The sequence below is a fragment of the Protopterus annectens genome, chromosome 14.part0, assembly GCF_019279795.1.
Source record: "Protopterus annectens isolate FY-2018-M chromosome 14.part0, PAN1.0, whole genome shotgun sequence".
NCBI lineage: Eukaryota > Metazoa > Chordata > Ceratodontiformes > Protopteridae > Protopterus > Protopterus annectens.
Window position 1 is genome coordinate 654,197,619 of NC_056748.1, and position 20,445 is coordinate 654,218,063.

Consider the following 20,445-nt stretch of genomic DNA (forward strand, 5'->3'; position numbering starts at 1 on the left):
AGATAAAGCCAGAGAGGCACGAGTACATTGGTTTGGACATGTGCAGACGAGGGATGCTGAGTATATTGGGAAAAAGAGCTAAGGATGAAGCTACCAGGTAACAGGAAAATAGGAAGGCCTAAGATAAGGTTTATGGATGTGGTGAGAGAGGGCATGCAGGTGGTTGGTGTGACAGAGCAAGATGCAGAGGACAGGAAGAAATGGAAACAGGTGATCTGCTGTGGCGACCCCTAACGGGAACAGCTGAAAGAAGAAGATGATGATATATAAATATATATATATATATATATATATATATATGTATAAAACACACACACACACACACACACACACACACACACACATACACACATATATGCTGTGAATATGTGCAGCTCTCCCATCCCATAAACACCTTTACTAGGAGGCTGCATGATGTGAGCACTCTATAGTCCTATAATCAGGATTTTTTGTTCACAGCATTTGAAAGAAAAATTATATGCAAAACAGAAAAAAAAAAAACAGCTTTGTAAATTTAATTGTTACTGAAGAAACTTTCAGCAAGAAATAATTAAACTCCACAATAAAAAGTCAAGATGTTTATTTATTTAACATTTGTTTACTGGGAAAGTCCGACTGGGACAGAGACAATTTTCAGTGGAGGCCTGTGGAGAAACTCACCAAACACATGCCAGAGGAAACCCATGCAAATTCAGGGAGGACATGCAGACCCCCCCCCCCCCCCACAGAAGGCACCCTGCTGAGAATTGAAGTGGAGAACCTCTTGTTCTGAGACAATGCTAACCACTGCTCCGACCAAATTGTTGAATGTTTTGGTATTTAGTTTTAAGTGTCTAAAGCCATTAAATCATTATATTAATAGACAATACGAAATGTATCACATTTGTAGTAAAAACAGAAAAAAATATAAAACCCAAATGTTAATCTGTTTGTTATATCCTTTCAAGTCAGCCTAATGAAGACTTCACAAATCCCTTAGAAATTAAATTAAATAAAGTAATACACCTGTGAATGAATGGCAGGGAAATAGAAAAAATGTGTCAGAAAGAATTCCATAAGAATGTGCAACATATGGTAAGTTAAAGTGCAACTGTAAGAATATTTCTCATAGTACAGAAAAAAGGTTTAAAGCAGTGAGTGTAAAATAGAAGGCGTGAGAACTCCAGCTTTCACTGCAGTCCAATTCCAAGCACTAGTTCATCACCTTAATAACCATCAAAGTGACTATTAGTGATGTACCAGGATGAGAAAAATACAGTTGTGTGCACTTACCATAAATGTAGATGTTCTAGTGTATTCACTGTTGCAGTCTTCACACTTGAGTTAACCTGCCAGGGGTAGCCTTCAGTCGGCCCGAATACTAGAGGCTTAGTATTTCTGTGTCGGTTGCTGTTGCTCCAGGAATGACGTCAGGTCATCAGTGGTATAAAACCAGGCAGCCAATGCCATTACATCAGTTTCTCTTGCCCCAACTGTCAGGATTCCCCAAATAGGGAGCTAGGTTATGGTGGAAGAACACCACCAGTAGAAAGTAAATACCAAAACTTCCCTGTAAGGAGAGAGAGAGAGAGAGAGAGAGACAAGGGGGGTGGACGGTGGGAAACCAGGACTGCAACAGTGAATACACTCAAACATCTACATTTATGGTAAGTGTACACAACTGTACTATGTTCTTCGTGTTTCACTGTTGCAGTCATCACACTTGGGTTGATTCCCAAAGCTGAAGAAAAGGGTGGAGACAGTCAAGAAGACTGGGGGCTGGCTAGGATGCCCTGCAAGACTGCGGTGGCAAAGCCTGCCTTGGATTTGGAGAAGATAGGCAGGTGGTAATACTTGGTGAAGTTATGAACAGAAGTCCATGTTGCAGCCTCCAGGATGTCTCTGGTGGGGACCCCTCTGAGAAAAGATGCAGAGGTGGAGGTTGCCCTGGTGGAATGCGTCCTGACCCCCTTTGGGGGTGGTTTCCCATGCTGTTTGTATCAGAAATGGATGCAGTGTGCTAGCCATTTGGAGACTGTTTGTTTGGATATGGCCTTGCCCTCTGCCCCTGCTGCGAAGCTGACTAGCAATCGGACAGTTTTTCTAAAAGATTTAGTCCTATCCAGATGGAATCTGAGCTGTCTGTGCACATCTAGAGAGTGCAGAATCCTGCACATCTAGAGAGTGCAGAATCCTTTTTCCCTTGTTTTTGTGGGTTAGGGAAAAAGGTGAGCAAATAAATGGATTGGTTGAGAGCCACACTGGACACCACTTTAGGCATGAAGGATGGGTTAGTCCTGAGGGAGACTCTGTCAGCATGGAAAATGATAAAGGGCTCTACAGCCATGAGTGCTTGTAGCTCTGAAAGTCTTCTAGCTGAAGTGATGGCCAGAAGCAAGTCTGTTTTCCAACAGAGGAATTTTAACTTTGCTGAAGCTGCAGGCTCAAAAGGGGATAGGGTGAGCTTTTCCAACACAAAGTTAAGGTCCCAAGCTGGGGTAGGAGCTCTTCTGGGTGGCCTTAAGTTGTTAGCCTCTCTTAGGAATTGTTTGATGAGAGGGTGTAAGAAGAGAGGTGGCTCTGTGAGGTAATGTGCAGAGATGGCAGAGGCAAGAATTTTAATAGAAGAGAAGGATAGACCCCTGTGTAGTAGGTCTGCTAGGTAATTCAGAATGAGAGGAAGGGAGGGTTGTGCTGTTTCGGCTCCCCTAGCCTAGGATTTTCTAGTGCTGGGGTGTCTGGCCTCATGTATAACATCCAGGACTTGTTTGCTTAGGCTGGCAGCTTGAGGAGAGGTCAGGGAATAAGGCAGACTGGCAGGTTCAGGGTTTTGAATTGTGGATGCATGAATTCTCCATTCTTCTGGGTCAGGAGTGTTGGGATCTGAGGTAGGTGTCATGGTGGCAGGGGTGACAGGCTATGCAGCAGTGGGTACCAGTGCTGGCGTGGCCAGTCTGGGGCAATCAAGATTGCCCTTGGTTTTTCCTCCCTTACTTTGAGCAGTACCCTTGAAATGAGTGGTAGAGGGGGAAATGCACAGATCGAGAGGTTTACCAATTTAAAGGATAGAGCATCCACTTTCCTGGCCTTGCTGTGAGGTTCCCTGGTGCAGAATTTGCTGAGCTGATGATTGGTGTGGGAAGCAAAGAGGTCCACCTTCGGGATGCCCCATTTCTGGGTTACAAGGTTGAAGGTTCTGTGGTCTAGCTGCCACTTGTGTGGGTCTAGCAGGTTACTGCTTAAGTTGTCTGCCAGAGAGTTTAGGGAGCCTGGCAGGAATTGTGCTAGCAGGTGTATTTGCATGGCAGAGGCTGTGTGCCAAAGGGTCATGGCGAGCCTGCAGAGAGGATAAGAGTGAGTCCCTCCCTGCTTGTTGATATACCACATCACTGTGGTGTTGTCTGCTTTGATCACTAGAGGCCCTGGGGAGAGTAGGGGTCTGAAGGCTGTCAGGGCATGCTGAACAGCTAGCATCTCTTTTTGGTTGATGTGCAGATGTATTTGATATGGGCTCCAATGGCCCTGAATGAACCTGCCATCCAGGTGTGCACCCCAGGCATAGTCTGATGTGTCTGTGGTGAGGGTCTGGGCAGTGTGGGGTTGTGAGAAGGGAAGTCCCTTTTTGTGATTGCATGCTGCGGCCCACCAAAGAAATTCTTTCCTTAGATAGGGTATTACAGGTATGATAGTTTCCAGGTCTTGACAGTGTTGACACCAAAGGCTTTTTAGGTACCACTGTGGTTTCCTCATATGCAGTCTGGCATATGGAATGAGTAGAATGCAGGAGGCCATGAACCCTAGAGCTTTCAGGATTTTCCTTGCGGATAACTGGGTTCTGGTGTCTAGTTGAGAGAAATAGCCTGTCAAGTAGGCTTGTTTTTCTGGAGTAAGGAATGCAGTCTGGGATGCTGTGTCCAGGCTTGCTCTCAGGAATACAATTTTTGTGTGGGGACTAGTTTTGATTTTTTTTCATTGATAATATACCCCAGGGTGGTCAGTAGGTCCTTTACAAAGGTCAGGTGCTGTAACAGCTTTTCCTGACTGTCTGCCTGAATCAGGCAATTGTCTAAGTAGAGGTAAATTTGAACATTTCTTTGTCTGCAAAAAGAAATGACTGGAGCCAGGCACTTTGTGAAAACTCTGGGAGCAGTGGATAAGCCTAAGGGAAGCGCAGAGAACTTAAAGTGCATAGATTCTGCCCTGAAACATAGATATTTCTTGCAAGATTCCCTGAATTGGATGTATAGGTAGGCCTCTTTTAGCTCTAGGGTGGCTAACCAAGCATCCTTGGAAAGCATAGGAAGAAGCTACTGAAGGGTGACCATTCTGAATTTTGGTATCATCAGAAAGGTGTTTAGAATGGATAGATCAAGGATTGGGCACCAGGTGCCCTCTTTTCTGGGTGCCAAGAAGAGTCTGGAATAGAAACCTTGGCCTATCTGGTCTGCAGAAACATGCTGTACTGCTCTCATGGAGAGCAGGGAAAGGACTTGCTTTTTGGCCTCTGCCCACTGGTTTGGAAGAAGATCTGGTAACCCTTTTGGGGTTGGCAGAGTGTGGAAATAAAATCTGTATCCCTGGGACATTATGATATTATATTGGTCATTGATAATAGATGCCCAGTTGTTTGCATGGAAGGAGAGTTTTCCTCCTAGGGGCACAAGCAGGTGGGCAGAGGTAAGGGGTGGAGGTGTAAAGTCATTGTGAGTTCTTACCATAAGGGGGTGGCTTAGCACTCCCTTTTTTTGAAGTGGAGGAACTTCATTGCTTAGATCTCTGCATTCCCTGGGACTGCTGCCTGGGGGGGGGGGTCTGCTTCCCCTGGGTCTGGGCTGAGCTGGCCTGGAGGGGCCGGAAAGGACCAGTGCTTGGAGGGGCAATGCCTACTGAACCTCGGAGCCTGGACCTGTAAAAAGTCTTTAACTGTCTGCATAGATTTAGCTTTTTCTTCCATATTTTTAAGACCTCTTCTGCCTTGGTGCCAAACAAATTGTCTTTGTTCAATGGTGTGTCCAATAATTTTGATTTGACATGGTCTAGCAAGGTCTATTCCTTAAGCCAAGCATGCCTTCTAAGGACAGAACCAGTGACTGCTGCCCTGCAAGATGCTTATAGGGCATCAAAGGCACATGGCAAGGTGCGCTTAGTACCTTGGCTTGCAGAATTCATAAGCTCTTGTAACTCTTTATTTTCTGCACAAGCAGGAAAGGAAGATAGTTTTTGTTTGAGGAGTTCCATGGTATGCTGCTGATATTTCAGCATGTGGAACTGACAATTTAGTGCTCTAATAGCAAGAGTTGCAGAGGTATATACTTTTTTACCCCATCTGTCTAAAGCTCGGGAAAACCCTGTCTGAGGGGGTGGGATTCTTATCTGAGGTTGCTTTAATTCCTGTTGGTCCTTGGGAGATGACCTCTGGGTCAGCAGTAGGATTTTTAAAAAAGAATTTGTGAGAGTCAGGGACTCTGTAGTACCTGTCAGGTTTCCTGGGAGCACGAGGAAGGGTGTCAGGAGTCAAACTGGATTCCATAAAAACATCATTCACAACATCCAGGATAGGAGGAATGGCTAAAGGTCTGTGCTGTAGTAAATCTAAGAATTCCCTGAGTCTCTTTTTTTTGACTGAGGATAGTCCTGACATTCCCATTGGAAATGCTCCATTAAAGTATGTAGGGTTTCAACAAATGAAAAATCCTCAGGAAGAGAGGCAGAAGGAATGGATTCCTCTGCATCAGAATCCTCATAAGCAGAGTGGGGTTGCATGTCTTCATATTCAGAAACCTCAGTCATCGGACTCTTGTTCAGATAAAACTAGTGGGGACAAGTCTCTTTTTCTTTGAGAAGGGGTAGCCTGGATTCTCCTAATAGGCATAATAAGGTCTTCTGCCATTTTAAGCATCTGAGATTGAGGCATGGAAGCAGGTGCTTGAGCTTGGGTCGTCAGTTTTTTAGGCATAGTTCGTATCCAGGGCCTGAGAAACTCGGTAGTTTTAGAAAGAACTGAAGACGTGAAAAAAGTCGTCGGTTTGTGTCGAGTATCAGTAGTGCGAAGAGTGTCCTCAGAAGCTGGTGCCCGCTCAGCGGCTCCGGACCCATCCAAGGTAGAGAGATCCGCAGGATCCTTAGTCAGAGAAGAGTCTCGTGGCATACCAGACTCCAAATGGGTCTCAGTAGCAGCCTGCGAATCCACAGAAGTGGGCATCAGGGGCTGTGAAAGTGCCTCACCGAGGGCCAGAGAACTGACGACTAGCTTAAAGAAAGCGTCATCGGCAGTTTTGGACCTGTGCGGTCTGTGTCAGTCTTTATCCTTACTTTTCTTCGAGAGATCAGTAGTTGGATGGCTTACCGAAGCCATATAGGAATACGAGAACTGACAGTGAAAATATTTAGCTACAATAAGGGCCCAACGACGTATAGTTCTGGAGTTGAACAAAGCACAAAAGTGACAGCGACGGACGTCATGGTCTGGGCCTAAACAGGTGACGCAGTAAGAATGGAAGTCCCGGTGTGGTATTTGCTTTCCACAGGTGAGACAGTTGTTAACTTTTTCTGACATTGGTTAGAACAAGAAAAAAGGATCTCCAACGGGGTACTTAGCTTTAGAAGACTTCAACTTCAATTCATAAACAAAAACTCAGGTAGCTGCTGACTGGCACTCATGCCAACTGCTTCTGCTTCGGGCTTCTCAGCAAGAAAGACTGATATAATGGCATCAGCTGCCTGATTTTATACCACTGACGTCAGTTCTGGAGTGACAGCAACCGACGCATAAATACTAAGCTTCTGGTATTTGGGCCGACTGAGGGCTACCCTTGGCAGGATAACCCAAGTGTGATGACTGCAACAGTGAAACACGAAGAACATCAGGTAAGTCCACTGAAAAAGACAATTCTTTCATAAGGGCTGTTAATGTCTACCTACTGTATGTGGAATAAAACTTCCGGACAATGGAAATGTTGAATTATTATTTCAAGAAACAAGTTATGCTCTAAACTGTTGATGCAAACTTTTTTGTTAAACTGATTTTTATAGCAAATCATCTCCAAACTTCTGACTACCAGGTTGAAAGTGCTGCAAATTTTAAGGGCATTCAAAATGTTCAGAATGACACAAGTGTTTCATAAGTTCTCTGACTTTTCTTGTCTACTGATTGTGATGGATTAGAAAATGACTTTTGTTCAAGTAAACATAGGTTATGCCACAGAACTGTGAGCTCTCATCTCTGTTCAGCAAGATATAACTATGCTTGGTGTACTAGATATGATAACGTTTAGTTAGACTAATTACTGCATTCAGCAACAATCCATCACCGATATTAGACATATGGCACTTGTCAGCATTAAAGGATCACATGACCACCTAAATGGCACAATATATTATGTATAGCATAATCTGCAATTCCTTAGGCTCATAGGACGTTACATGGCTAATGGCCCGAGGGACCTTACAAGGCTAGCCGAGTTCTACCCTTATTTCCATGATCATTACTGATTATATCCTTGTTCATTCTCTCACTTCCTTCTATACATTACTAGAACTGCTAAAAGTTAGTCTACTCCATTCTTAAATTCCACCAAAGGTTTTGATTCTACAGTTACATCAGAAAAGCCACACAATGATTTCTTCTATTAAGTTGGGATCATCTTCCCTCCATTCCAAATTGTGGGGCTTGTCCAAATGCAACTCACCCTACACATGACTGTCTTCTTAGACATTGTTAAGTGCAAAGGGTACTTAAGTGATACTCTTGCATCCCAGTCTTCCTTCTTTAGTCGACAATACTCATATAATTTAATCTATTTTTATATGTCATCTTGTGAAATCAAGGTTTTTTGATACCCTTCATTTTAGGGCTTCCAAAGTGTCAATTTCACTGCTTAAGTATGGCCTCCAGAATTGTACAATAGTCCAGATGTATTATCACTAACTACACAGAGACAAAGAGAGGCGTCTCTATTTCTACAGGTACTGCTTGTGCCCATTGCAAAGGTCCTACAGGGCAGGTTAACTTAAGGAAATCCATAATAACGGTATCATGATATAAAAGCTCTGTCAAAAGAGGGGAATGTCACCAAGATGCAGTCAACTACTTTTTAATATGTTAAACAGTTTCACAAGTAACTTATATTTAAATCCCAGATGCTTAGCTTTTCCTATATTATTTTATATACAAATAATTTATGTGTACAAATTATTATTCTAGGTATAAGAAAGGAGAAACATTCAGAGTCCTTATAAAAATACAAAATGTTGAGTAACATATAAATACCTCTTCATATACAAATAAAAATGTTTTACAGAATAGTGAGTATGTGGTACCTATAATAAAATGTAAATGTCATGTTCTATACAATGTTATGGTACTCACTAAATATTAAAAAATATATACCAATATCTAACCCAACTGCTCTGCTCCTACATACATAAATTCATGCTTTCTAAAGATAATGCAATGTGTTTCAGAAGTATAAATCTGAAAAGTTAAACAAAAACTCACAGGAGTTATAAACAGTGCACTTCTGGATAAATGTGGAATACTGCTGCTTTGTGGATGTTTGCCACCCTATAAGAAATAATACTTACCACATTTGTGGTATTAGGTGAGGCTCCATGGTGCATTAATTGAGTTACAATATTTACATGTCCCATAAAGGCAGCAACATGTATTGGGGTTAATCCAGACTGTAAAACACAACATAAAAAAGAAAAATCTTTAAATAACATTTTGTGAAATAAAGAAGATCTTTTGTACAGTTAAAATATTTTGTAAAAAGCAGTAACTAAAGTTATTTGTAAGGAGCAAACCATGTACTGAGAAATTATCACTACAGTTGTGGGTGAGCAAACAAATTATTTTTTTCAATACAAGGTGAATTTAGGATTACAAAATACTTTACCTGGATTTTTAATTCTTTCAAGCCATGGACTTGCACAAAACGTAGCTTGAGTGTTACATGTCAATTTACCAGCATTTGAAGCTAAAAACTATTTTTGAACCTTACCTGCTTTATAAGATTTGGGAACATACACATGTACACATACAGACTAAATACACACTGTATATATAGCAGATAGGAATAATAAATCATTATTTCTTTCTCATTTCATACCGTGGCCTGAGTTTGTTTCACAGTTCTCTGAAAAAATGCTTCAAAACATCTGATTTGAAAAATTCCCATGCAGTTCAGTTCAGTTTTCTTTATCTCTGAAATGACCATAGTTCGGTAGACTACCCACCACAGTGAAGTCGTGGTTTTAGATCAGACCTCACCTACAACAATGTCTATCCCAAAATCTCTGCTTAGAGCAGTTTCTCAGAATCAAACAGTGGCAAATGCAAACTGTCTGCATCCAGAGTTTTTTGCCTCATGTGAAAAGGGGTCACTTCGTTTTGCCCAGTCAGACTATCCCAATAAACAAAGACTAATTAATAAGCAAACAAAATAAGTAAATATTAAGTGCCCCAAAACTAGCCACTTTAAATGTTCCCTAAAGGTTGGTTCTGAGGTGGGAGGTTGGCATAATGGTCAAGGTGTTTACCTTACAAACACAAGATGCAGAGTTTGATTCTCACATGTGGTAACTGACTAGGCTTAAAATGGCCCATAAGGGCAGTTAGCCTACTTCTGATCTATGAACCTATGAGGTGCTATTATACAAGCCTTTCCTAAGCACCCTGGAAATGTACTCTTTCACAGCTGCGACCTACATCAAAGTAGCTGTAATTTGTGTTGGATAGTCCCCCATTACTTATATGAAGAATCAGGCAGGATATTTGGTTTTGATAGCTATCATTACTGTAACTCAGCATATATGGTTTACATGGCTACCTGTAAAACTTGCAGTTCCTTCTATATAGATAAGACATCTATACAGAAGCTGCCAAAATAGATTAGGGATCATGTATGCTATTAGTAGCAGAAATGCTTATAATGCTTTATATAGACATTCACTGATGTGAAGATAATTTTAACAATTTTTAGGGCTATTGATTTCTTTTTTGAAGGTGGAAGTGTCAAAGTAGGTGACAGAAAAGGACAATCAATGTTAGATAGTTAAAAACTGCAGAGACAAGTTTCTTTTTGATGTGCATTATTCACCAGAGTTGCATGAAGTTGTCCGCCTAAAACCTGAACTTAGAGCAAGATGTATCGGATGAGGTTTCATTGTAAATTATGACTTTATGTAACAGTCTTTTAAAATCTTCTAGTTAATCAAATGTTTAATGGGACAAATGTATCTGAACGTGTAATGATTCAACTGTTTGACATAAACTAATTTATAGTTTGTTCTGTTTTTGTGTTCTAAGTGTGAACAAGTCCAGGATAAGTATGTGGACAAAAACAACAACAAAAATCAAAAGTTTTACTGAAAAGTTTTACATCGGCAAATTAAATTTTTTACTTATATTTTATTGCCGCATAGACTGAGGTTTATTCTTATATATCAACATATGTATAAAAAATATATTTAGATCTGTCTATCTATATATCTATGTGTGTGTCAAACACTGTATTCAATGTAAAGTGTTCCAACACACAACAGGTTGACACCAAATGGTCAACACAGAAAGGGGGTCGACAGGTGTGTGACATCGGCAATCCCAGAGTATTGGAATATTTCATTTCCCCAGGGACTGTGCAGTCTCAGATTTAGCATATATAAACGGTGGTGGTGTGGGGACATGATAGTGCAGCCCCTACACATGGTAGATAAACACTTTTCATTGGTTTAATCTGCACTGGGGTAATCAGTAATCTACAGAGCATGCACAGAATGTGCTGTTCTGAGTGTGTTCAACATTAGGATGTTCATCTGTAGGGTGTCAGGATACTGTACGTCAATACAGTGTCCTATGCCTATATAGATATATATCTATATCTATATCTATATCTATATATATATATATATATATATATATACACATATATATATATATACATACACACGTGCGCGCACAAAGACACGGAGAAAAAGATAGAAAAAAAGAGAACAACACAGAAACTTAGTGACTGTAGTGTTTCTTTTGTTGACTGCATGCAGATTTTTTTAAATGAGTTATCATAATATGTAATTATTGAGGCTGCAGATGTGGCTGATAGCATATTACATATACAGTGTGTGTGTGTGTGTGTGTGTGTGTGTGTGTGTGTGTATGTGTTGGAGACACCAACAGTGATTAAGCGTGTGCGATCTCTGTGTCATGGAGAATTCTGGAGTCTAAACTAAGAAACTGGTGGGCTGTAATCACTGCCGGTGCATTCTGGTATATCACACCAGCAATGATTCACTATATGTGGGCTGTTTCTTTATCAATCTGCATTAATGCTATTGTGGCATTAGTATAAATAACATATATGGGCATGGTGACAACGTAACTGTATATTCAAGTATGTTGAACGATTCTAGAAATGTACTAGTATAGCCTTTGGCTCTGTTTTTTTTTTGTTTTGTTTAGCAAGGTACAATAAGGTGGATTGTGATGTAATACATTATTAAATGAATGCAATTTCGATAAGCACTATTAGACAGGTTGTAGGTCGATAAAATATATTTTAGACAGCATACTACATACATGCATACATTTATGCATAGAGAGAGAGAGAGATACAGAGATACACAATGCATTGACAGCATGGTTACTCAATTGTGGGGAAATGTGCAACTTCATGAAGTTAGCAAATACCACATTATGTTTCAACATGAAGGTCTGACTTACCCTAGAGGAATGGACTGCTTCGACACACTGGCATTTCAATGCTTGAAAGATGAAAAAAATGACAGATTACCTAATACTTCAGATAGGTATGTTGTGGCAGTTAGTGCAGAGGGCTACAGCTCTTAGTTGTTATTGAGGTGCTCCTTGTGCCAGGAGTGCGGGATTTGATTACTTCCATCTTCCTACTGTGTGAATCTGAGCAAGTCATGTAAGCAGAAAGTGTTCCCAGGTTGTCCTCAAAAAGGGACAATTTGTCCAGTGGGCATACCCAGTCAACAAACAGGTAAAATAAAAAAAATAAATAAATAAAAATGTTCTCTTCCCATGATAGAGTCGGCCTCCTTTTTAAGTCTGATCACATGTACCTTGTAAAAATGAGACGACCTCTTGATAAGAAACTATATGAAAGGAGTGCCTGATATTAACTCATCAGAGAACGAAGCAAAAAAGTGAGGTAGTAAACAGAATTTCTTAATCAGAAGACCATTTGTAAAAAGTGGCAAAAGTCACAGAGGAATTCATGTCTGAAGAGGATTATATAAAACTGCATCATGAAAGTTGCAATCAGGATATTGGAGATCCATGGATGTTAAAATGTTCTATATTCCAGTTAACAGTAGTTTTACATGCATCACAGAGTTGGGCAACTGGACAATCGACTATGGAAGGTAGTCTGACTGCATGGCCAAAGAGGATACATCACTTAATGCAAACCAGGTAACAGCATTATGATTAGCAGCACTGGCACTGATGAAACCAACCCAAAAGGATGTCTGGTGAATGGGTGTGGCGTATTTTACTTCACCCCCCCCCCCAGGGGTGGGGCACAGATAGCTGGTGGAATTTCACTGGGTGTAGTCTGCGGAGGGGTCCAAAATGGTAAAAAGTGTGGGAAGGACAATAACCACAGTAATGACTAGATTAGAGCAGAGTATGTGAGACAGATTACAAGGCTAGACGTAGCACAAAGTTCAAAACATAATAAATATGTACTCACCACAGCAGCTGATAAGAAAAAAAAAGCCTGTGATGGGGAAGTGCTTGTGTATTTCCCTCCTGCTACTCTAGCTTGATAATTGAGTCTCTCCTTTTGCTATATGCAGAGGTGCACATTTTACTCTGCAGGTGTAAACAATGGCATGTGACAGGCTGGAAGCATGTTCCTTGCCCTTGTATGGCTCACTTCATTCACATTCCACTGAGTGAGCATAACAGGGAAGACATGAAATAAAAAAATATTTATATTATAAACCATGCACTTCTCTGACTTACTGAAAAATCTGTCTGCATTCCACATAATAGAGAGGCTACCCAAGTACGTGATAATAATCCTTCACTAGAGAAAGCTTCCTCACAGCTCAGCTGATATGATGAGGTCATCTCTCTCATATCTGCCTTATGAGGAATTCTATAGTATGTAATATCTCAGAAGACTCTCACGCAATGAAAACAAACTCTTCCAAGAAGGCAGAGTTATGGGAAAGCCTGAGGGAAGGACATAGGAGACCCAGATCTGAAGCAGTGAAATGCCAAATGAGGTCCAGCTCCTGGAATCATGGCCTAACAAAGACTAGTTGTAGAAGGCCTGTACCAAGGACCAAATGCTTTTGGTACAGATTTCTGTTGTGCAGGCATATTGGAAGCAACGGCAGAAAGCAACCATGTCCCTCCTGCAATTAATTTAAATTCCAGCACTTTCATACCTGTCTGATATCATAAAGTAATACTGTTAACAAGCCAGCTAAAACGAGTTTGCTTCAAGGCTGGAACCTCCAACCTCCTCTGTTCCTGAAACAAAGGAAGTTAAACTGCTATCAGTGTGAACTCACACACACTCTCTTCAGTTAAACCCTAAGCATTCAATGCATCTCAAGGAAAGAAGGTCTTCTTTTGTGCTCTGTATCTACAAACAAAAGAAGCAGCAAATGGAAATCAAGGAAAATATTGGTACCTGTTTTGTTAGGAGATGTGAGGTATTCCTCCCTGACCTAGATGTCTTGAGAAGACCAAAAGGGGTTCCACCCAGATACGGGCTTGTAGCTTGGGAATTATGTCAGACGTGAGCAAAGGTGGTGATCACCAAGAACATCATCTTCAGTGAGTCAATCTTGGGAACAACTGAGCTACCTATTTTGAATGGGGGAGGGGAGGTATGGACACTCCTGTCAGTTAAAAGTGCATCCATCAATGGGGAAGATTCTTTCTGGAGAGGTAAAACTGCAAAACCGCTATAAGGAACTGCTTAAATACACATTACTGGGAGCATGCATCAAATGAAAGGGCACAAGGGGCATACATGTCAGGGACATGAACCTTGACTGTGGAATAATGAAGACCAAATTCAAACATCTGCAAGCTGGGTGACTTAGTCATCATAAGATGCCTCTGTACCCAAACAGAGAACGTCTTCCATTCAGCAGAGGCATCCTGGTAGCCCTGATGACTTCTAATGCAAGAGCAAGGGATATGCAACCCCAAATCATGAGGAGAAGCTGATTCCTGCCCCAACTAAGGGACATACCTGTAGCTTGTAACGGGAGAATTTCCTTCAGTGTCAGAGAGAAGAGAGCCTGAAGCTAGACCCTTCTCCGTCACCACGAGGAAATGAAAATATCGTTATCATTTTGTCTGAATTTTGCAATAAGGCATAGAATTTGAGGAAAAGGAGCTGGGAAGGCAGACATTATTCTTCCCTGCCACAGAAGAGACAATACACCCAACAACACTACCCCTTGCACTGTTGAACTTAGAAGAATGAGGAAAGACTGGGCTGTCTGTAGCTCAGTGTGCATATTGAGCCTAGACAGCTACTGCAGCTAGATAGCACATGGTATATATGTACTGAGTACGTGCAAGAGCAGTGTCATTTGTACAGTCAGCGAGAGTGAGTGCAGTCATGAACGGAGATGTATATGCGAGTGTGTGTGAAGTAATGAGTGGATCAGACAGCTTAAGTACATGTTCCAGTTACAGTTCCTAGTGTGTTTATGTGCTATAAATATCATGAACCCATACACCACTTCACCGTCTCTTTTGAATGCACAAGACAAGCGGCATGGTGTCAGAATGGGATGCAAAGCTGAAGCAGCATACAGGCCATGAAGCACGAGGTTAGAAACGGAGAAATATACAGGAGTGAACTTGCAAACAGGTCAGTGGTCATTTTAAGGTTCTTAAACTCATTTAAATAACTGTTCAGTTGCAGTGTGTGTGTGATGACACATTCAAAATGTAATGTTCAAAATAATTACTGAGATATACGAAATGTCCAAAGTTGTGACATACTAATAAAACTATTTGAAATAATTACAGAAGTATTTAAAACAATTTCCAAAATGTTTAAAATGTATGGAAAAGATAAAATAACCATATTTCTTTGCAATGTACACATTTTTTGCATTAGCTAAAGCTATTCAAAATATTTGAAGTGTCAGGAGTATTCACAGTGTGTGAAGTGCTGAAACAAAGTAATTACAGAGAGACTGTTGTGTTTTTGAACATAATGACAGGTACCGGGTCTATGCTTATATTTAAACAAATTTTGTTGTTATGATAGAGGGATTTCGCAGACCTGAACCTCTAGTGTTTGATAATAATATTACTGAGAATTGGCGAGTGTTTGAACAAGAATATGATATTTTCATACAATCTGCATTTTCTGACAAAGATGCACATACAAAGGCATTTATGCTTTTTAATTTAGCTGGTTCAGAAGCCATTGTGAGGGAACATTCATTTGTGCATGCACCTGCTGTGTATGCAGGGGAGGGGGAAAACCATCACACAGTGACACAGGCTCAAACACGGGAAGACCCTAAGTGCTTAAAACATACATTTAGAGAACTGTGTAACCTTCAGACAAATTTTACAATGGAAAGGAACATATTTTACACAAGAAATCAAAAACCTGGTGAAACTATAGCAGCATATATTACTAATTTGAGAAACAAAGCTAAAATGTGCAGATTTGGTGATCTGAAAGATGAGTTGATAAAAGACAGGCTTGTGTGTGGTGTTAATAATGATGCAGTGAGACAGATTTTGCTTTGAGACAGCAATTTAACCTTAAGCAAAGCGATAGAGATTTGTCAGTTATATGAGCTTACAGAAAAGCACACAAACATGCTTACGAATGAGAAGAGCATGCTTGCAGTATCTACCAGTGAGAATGTTGATAGTATACAACAGAAAGCTAAGATGAAAAACAGCTACAAACTAAAAACTGCCACACTCAACCTCATTGTTAACTATAAACTGAACAGGGCAGTACCAAAGTTTAACCATAAACCAAATGAGGCCGTTACAAACAATCTTATTGTTAACTGTCGTAATTGTGGGGGCACCCATGAACCTAAACGAGAGAAGTGCTTAGCTTTTGGTCAGCAATGTTACAAATGTAAAAAAGTGCAATCATTTCAAAAGGTTTTGAAAATCTAAAGTGGTATAATCTTTTATTAAAGAGAGCATCTGAAGTAGCAAGTTGATCATCTAGAGAGCTGCGAACAAACATTTTATTCTGCTGGGGTGTCTGTGACTGATGAAACAGATAATGCCATACACTATCAGTTGTCAGCAAAGAGCTTAATATTTTGTACTGTATGAATTAATGGGAAACCTGTAGAGCTTAAAGTAAACACTAGGTCTAAGTGCAATGTTATATTAGTACAAATGTTTGCCAAAGTATGACCTGGTGAAAACCTTGATGCAGTAAAGTGTGTGAAACTAGCTGCTTATGGAGGTGAGGAGATTCAAACTGATGACGCACTAGTTTTCACATGCCATTCAGCTGGGAACAGCTATGACTTGCAGTTTTATGTAGTCAAAAGTCATGTGCAGTCACTGTTAGGCCTCAGAGCCAGTTTGAGAATGGGACTACTTTCATTTAACAAAGAGATTCACCATATAGGTCTGAACAACCACTACAGTTTTACACAGAATATTTTTGTGAATACGCTGATATTTTCAAAGATGAACTTGGCAAATTACCAGTCACATAGGTTCATAGGTGTGTACTAGGCTAATGGCCTTGGAGCCTTTACAAGCCTAGCCCATAGGATTACCCTGGCATCGTGCCACCCAACCTTAGTTCCTAGTGCCTCTGTTGAGTAGACCCACTGGAGTGATCCCCAGCGTGAATTTTCTATTTCCCATTTACTCATCAAGATTTCTCTTGAAGATGGTCAGTGAGGTGCTCTGCTTGACATGTTTGGGAAGGCTATTCCATAGCATGGGCAGTCTCTGGGTTATGAACCTGTCCCTCCAGCATGTTCTGTTGATTGCGGTAATAAGGTTGAGGTGTCTGGAGCATGTGGTGCTGGGGGATTGGGATTTCCTTAGATGTTGCATTTCTAACAGAGCTGGGTCAGACATGGCTTTGTAAGTCAAGCAGAGATCGCCTCTAAGTAGGTGATATGAGACAGAGAATAGCTGGAGCTTTTTGAGTCTGTCCACATAGGAAAAGAGTTTAAGGCCTACAATCCTCTTTCTGAGGTACCTTTGTGTCCTCTCCAGTTGTTGCAGGCGTCAACTGAGGTACATGCCAAATGGGGCATCGTACTCATAGGTTCATAGGTAGGTACTAGGCTACTGGCCCAAGGGCCTACATAAGCCTAGCCAACAGGGTTCCCTGGTTTACGCCACCCAAGAAAGTTATTTTCCTGTGCCACTGTCGAGCAGAAACACAAAAGTGATCCCCGGGGTGTATTTCCTATTTCCCATCCACTCATCAAGATTTTTCTTGAAGGTGCTAACGAAGACCTTTGCTTGATATTGATGGGTAGCCTGTTCCAGAGTATGGGAATCTCTGTGACAGGAATCTATCCCTCCAGCATGTCCTGTTTATTGTGGTGACAAGGTTCAGGTCCCTAGAGTGTGTAGCTCGGAGGGATTGGGATTTCTTTAGGTGGAGCATGTCCAACAGCTCTGGGTTTGACATAGCTTTATATGTTAGGCAGAGATCACTGCGGATTAGGCGATATGCTACGGAGTAAAGCTGGAGTTCTTTGAGATGGTCAGTGTAGGACATCTGTTTGAGGCCAGTAATCCTCTTTGTGAGGTGCTTCTATGGCCTTTCCAGCTGCTGCAGATGTCTTGTGAGGTACATTCCAAAAGGGGCGTTGTACTCTATAATGGGTCTAATGAGTGTCGAGTAGAGAGGAACAATGACCTCTTTTTTTGCTTGAGGCCATGGCTCTGACACCAGGCATCTGTCTCAGTGAGGCCCTTCTGTAGGATGTCCACATCATTTGGGGACTTGACTATGGCTCCTAGTTTGCAGTCATCTGCGATCTTCGTTAGCCAGAGGCCTTCTGTGTTAGCCTGTACTTCAGAGAAGTAGATACCAAACAGGAGAGGTCCCAGGATGGAACCCTGTGGTACTCCACTTGTCACTGCTTTGAGGTCAGATTTGGAGTCTGCAACTTTGACAGTGTGGGTTCTGTCAGTGAGCCATTTGGCAACCCATCTTGTGAAGTAGGGATTTATACTGAGTTTAGTGAGTTTAGCTATAATTCCAGAATGGAGGATGGTGTTGAAAGCCTTGGCAAGGTCAAGATAGGCTGTGTGAACCACCTTACCCTCATCTACGGCTTTGGTGACTGCCTCAAAGAAGTCAATCAGGTTCAGGATGATCTGCCTTTCACAAACCCGAACTGGGTGGGATCCGGAGTTTGGAGGTTACCAATGTCTTTGTTTATGCGTTCCATGATGATACATTCCATGGCCTTGCACACCAGGCTTGTCAGGCTAATAGCTCGACAGTTCCCGGGATCAGTGGTGGCTCCCCCTTTGTGGAGTGGGATAACTGTTGCTGTGTGCCATTCAGTTGGCAAAAAGCCTGATGCGAGGCTATTATTGAACATGGTGTTTAAGTGGGGAGCCAGTTCATTCTGAAGTTTCTGTAAAATGCAGCCTGGGATGTTGTCTGGTCCCATGAATGCTGTGTTTTTGGCTTTAGAGAGTGCAGCTTTTACCTGCATAGCTGTAATTACAGGGACTCTGCATTCTTCCTGCAGAGATATGGGCCCTTTAGGGGGTGGGGGGATACAGTTAGCACTGAACCTATTTGCCATGATGTTGTTTAATATCAGTTGGTTCTGTAATTTTCGTGCCGTTGTGCTGTAACTCAGAGCAGATCTGGGTGTTACAATGGCTGGCCTAACGAGGGAAGAGTATAGGGAGACAATGACCTATTTATTCCTGGACGCAAAACTGTTAGTAATGAGATGTGCCATATAGAAGGACTTTCTGACCACAGTGGCAACGTGGTGGTCAAAAGAGAGGGTGCTGTCAACCTGTGTTCCCAGATCTCTTATAACGCCTTCTGTGTTCAGTGGACTACCATCAATGTGGTAATTCAAGGGAACCAGGTTTTTCCCAAAGGGGAAGAAGACACATTTTTTGGCATTGGGATTAAGGCCATGGTTCTGACACCAGTCGTTGGTCTCATGGAGGCCTTTCTGTAGGATGTCAACATCACTTAGGGAATTAATAATAGCTCCCAACTTGCAATCATCTGTGAACTTTGTCAGCCAGAGTCCCTTCATGTTGGCCTGGACTTCAGAGAAGTAGATACCAAAGAGGAGCCAGGACCGAACCCTATGGGGGGGGGGGGGGGGAGTAAAGTTAGCAATGAATTTGTCCGCAAGTATATTTGCAATATCCGTTGGCTCGGTTTAGGAGGTACCATTGTGCAGTAGCTGAGAGCATATCTGGGATTGCCATGGAAATTCTTTACATAACTAGAGGAGGCCTTGTGGTTGTCTTTACTATCTGCTGCAATTCTGTTTTCATAGCTAGCTTTAGAGGATTTGATGAGGGATCTCAATATTTTGTTGAAGCTGATGAGGGAGCTTTTCCAGTCTTGGGACTCCACCTTATTCTGCATCAGTTTCCTTCTTCTGCTGCAGAGTTTGTTTATGGCAGGGGACCACCAGATTGGCTTCCTTTTTTTTGAGGAGAGCATCTTAGTTCTATTGGGTATGGCGAGATCCATGCATTTGTGTAGGTGTTCATTCAGTGCATTGGTGTATGATTTGGCAGTCACGCAACTATTCTCCATTTGCATGGGTGCCAAGATGATTAGCTTGTGATTGGACCTAACCAGGGAGGAGTTGACTATTGGTGTAGGGCAATGGTTGCCCATGTTAGTAATGACCAGGTCAAAGATATTGCTACCTCTAGTGGGTGTAAGAATGAGCTGGTCCAGGGCATTGGAATTAATGAATTCCAGAAAGTGCTGGGCAAGTGTACTGGTACATGAGTAGTTTTCCCAGTTAATGGAGGGGTTGCTGAAGTCGTCCAGTATGACAGTGTTAGGTTGGACCCTAATATTCTCCAGGGTGCTTAGGAATGTGGAGTGTGAATCTTGGGACATGGTTGGGGTCGTATAGCAGGCTATGACCTGAATCACTGTCTTATCCAATGTTAGCTGCACCTGAAGTATCTCACATGCATTATGTTGGGCTACCAGTGTGGAGGTGTGTGCATTCTTTATGAATATGGGAACACCACCACCGCCTTTGGAGCTTTGGTCCAAGTTCTGGGGCCGAAAGGTGTGGAATGAGCTGTAGCCTGGTAGTGCAGGGGTGCTTTCTGCTGCCTTGAACCAGGTCTCTGTTACAGCACAAATGTCGATGTTCTCATAGGTTCATAGGTTGGTATTAGGCTATCAGCCCTAGGGGCCTATACAAGCCTAGCCATAACAATTCCCTGGCTATTTCTTCCCACACTATTTACTTCCCTGGACC

The 20,445-nt window shown here is 41.8% G+C and overlaps 1 protein-coding gene across 7 annotated transcripts in view; it reads right to left on the reverse strand.

Annotated features, from left to right (window-relative positions):
* ANK3 (ankyrin 3) overlaps positions 1–20,445 on the reverse strand; it is a 2,432,060-nt gene that overhangs the window by 1,031,158 nt on the left and 1,380,457 nt on the right. For all 7 annotated transcript variants that reach the window (XM_044056400.1, XM_044056402.1, XM_044056401.1 and 4 more), the window contains one exon: positions 8,563–8,661. In XM_044056400.1, the coding sequence (XP_043912335.1) occupies positions 8,563–8,661 (99 nt within the window). The remainder of the gene's footprint in view (positions 1–8,562; positions 8,662–20,445) is intronic.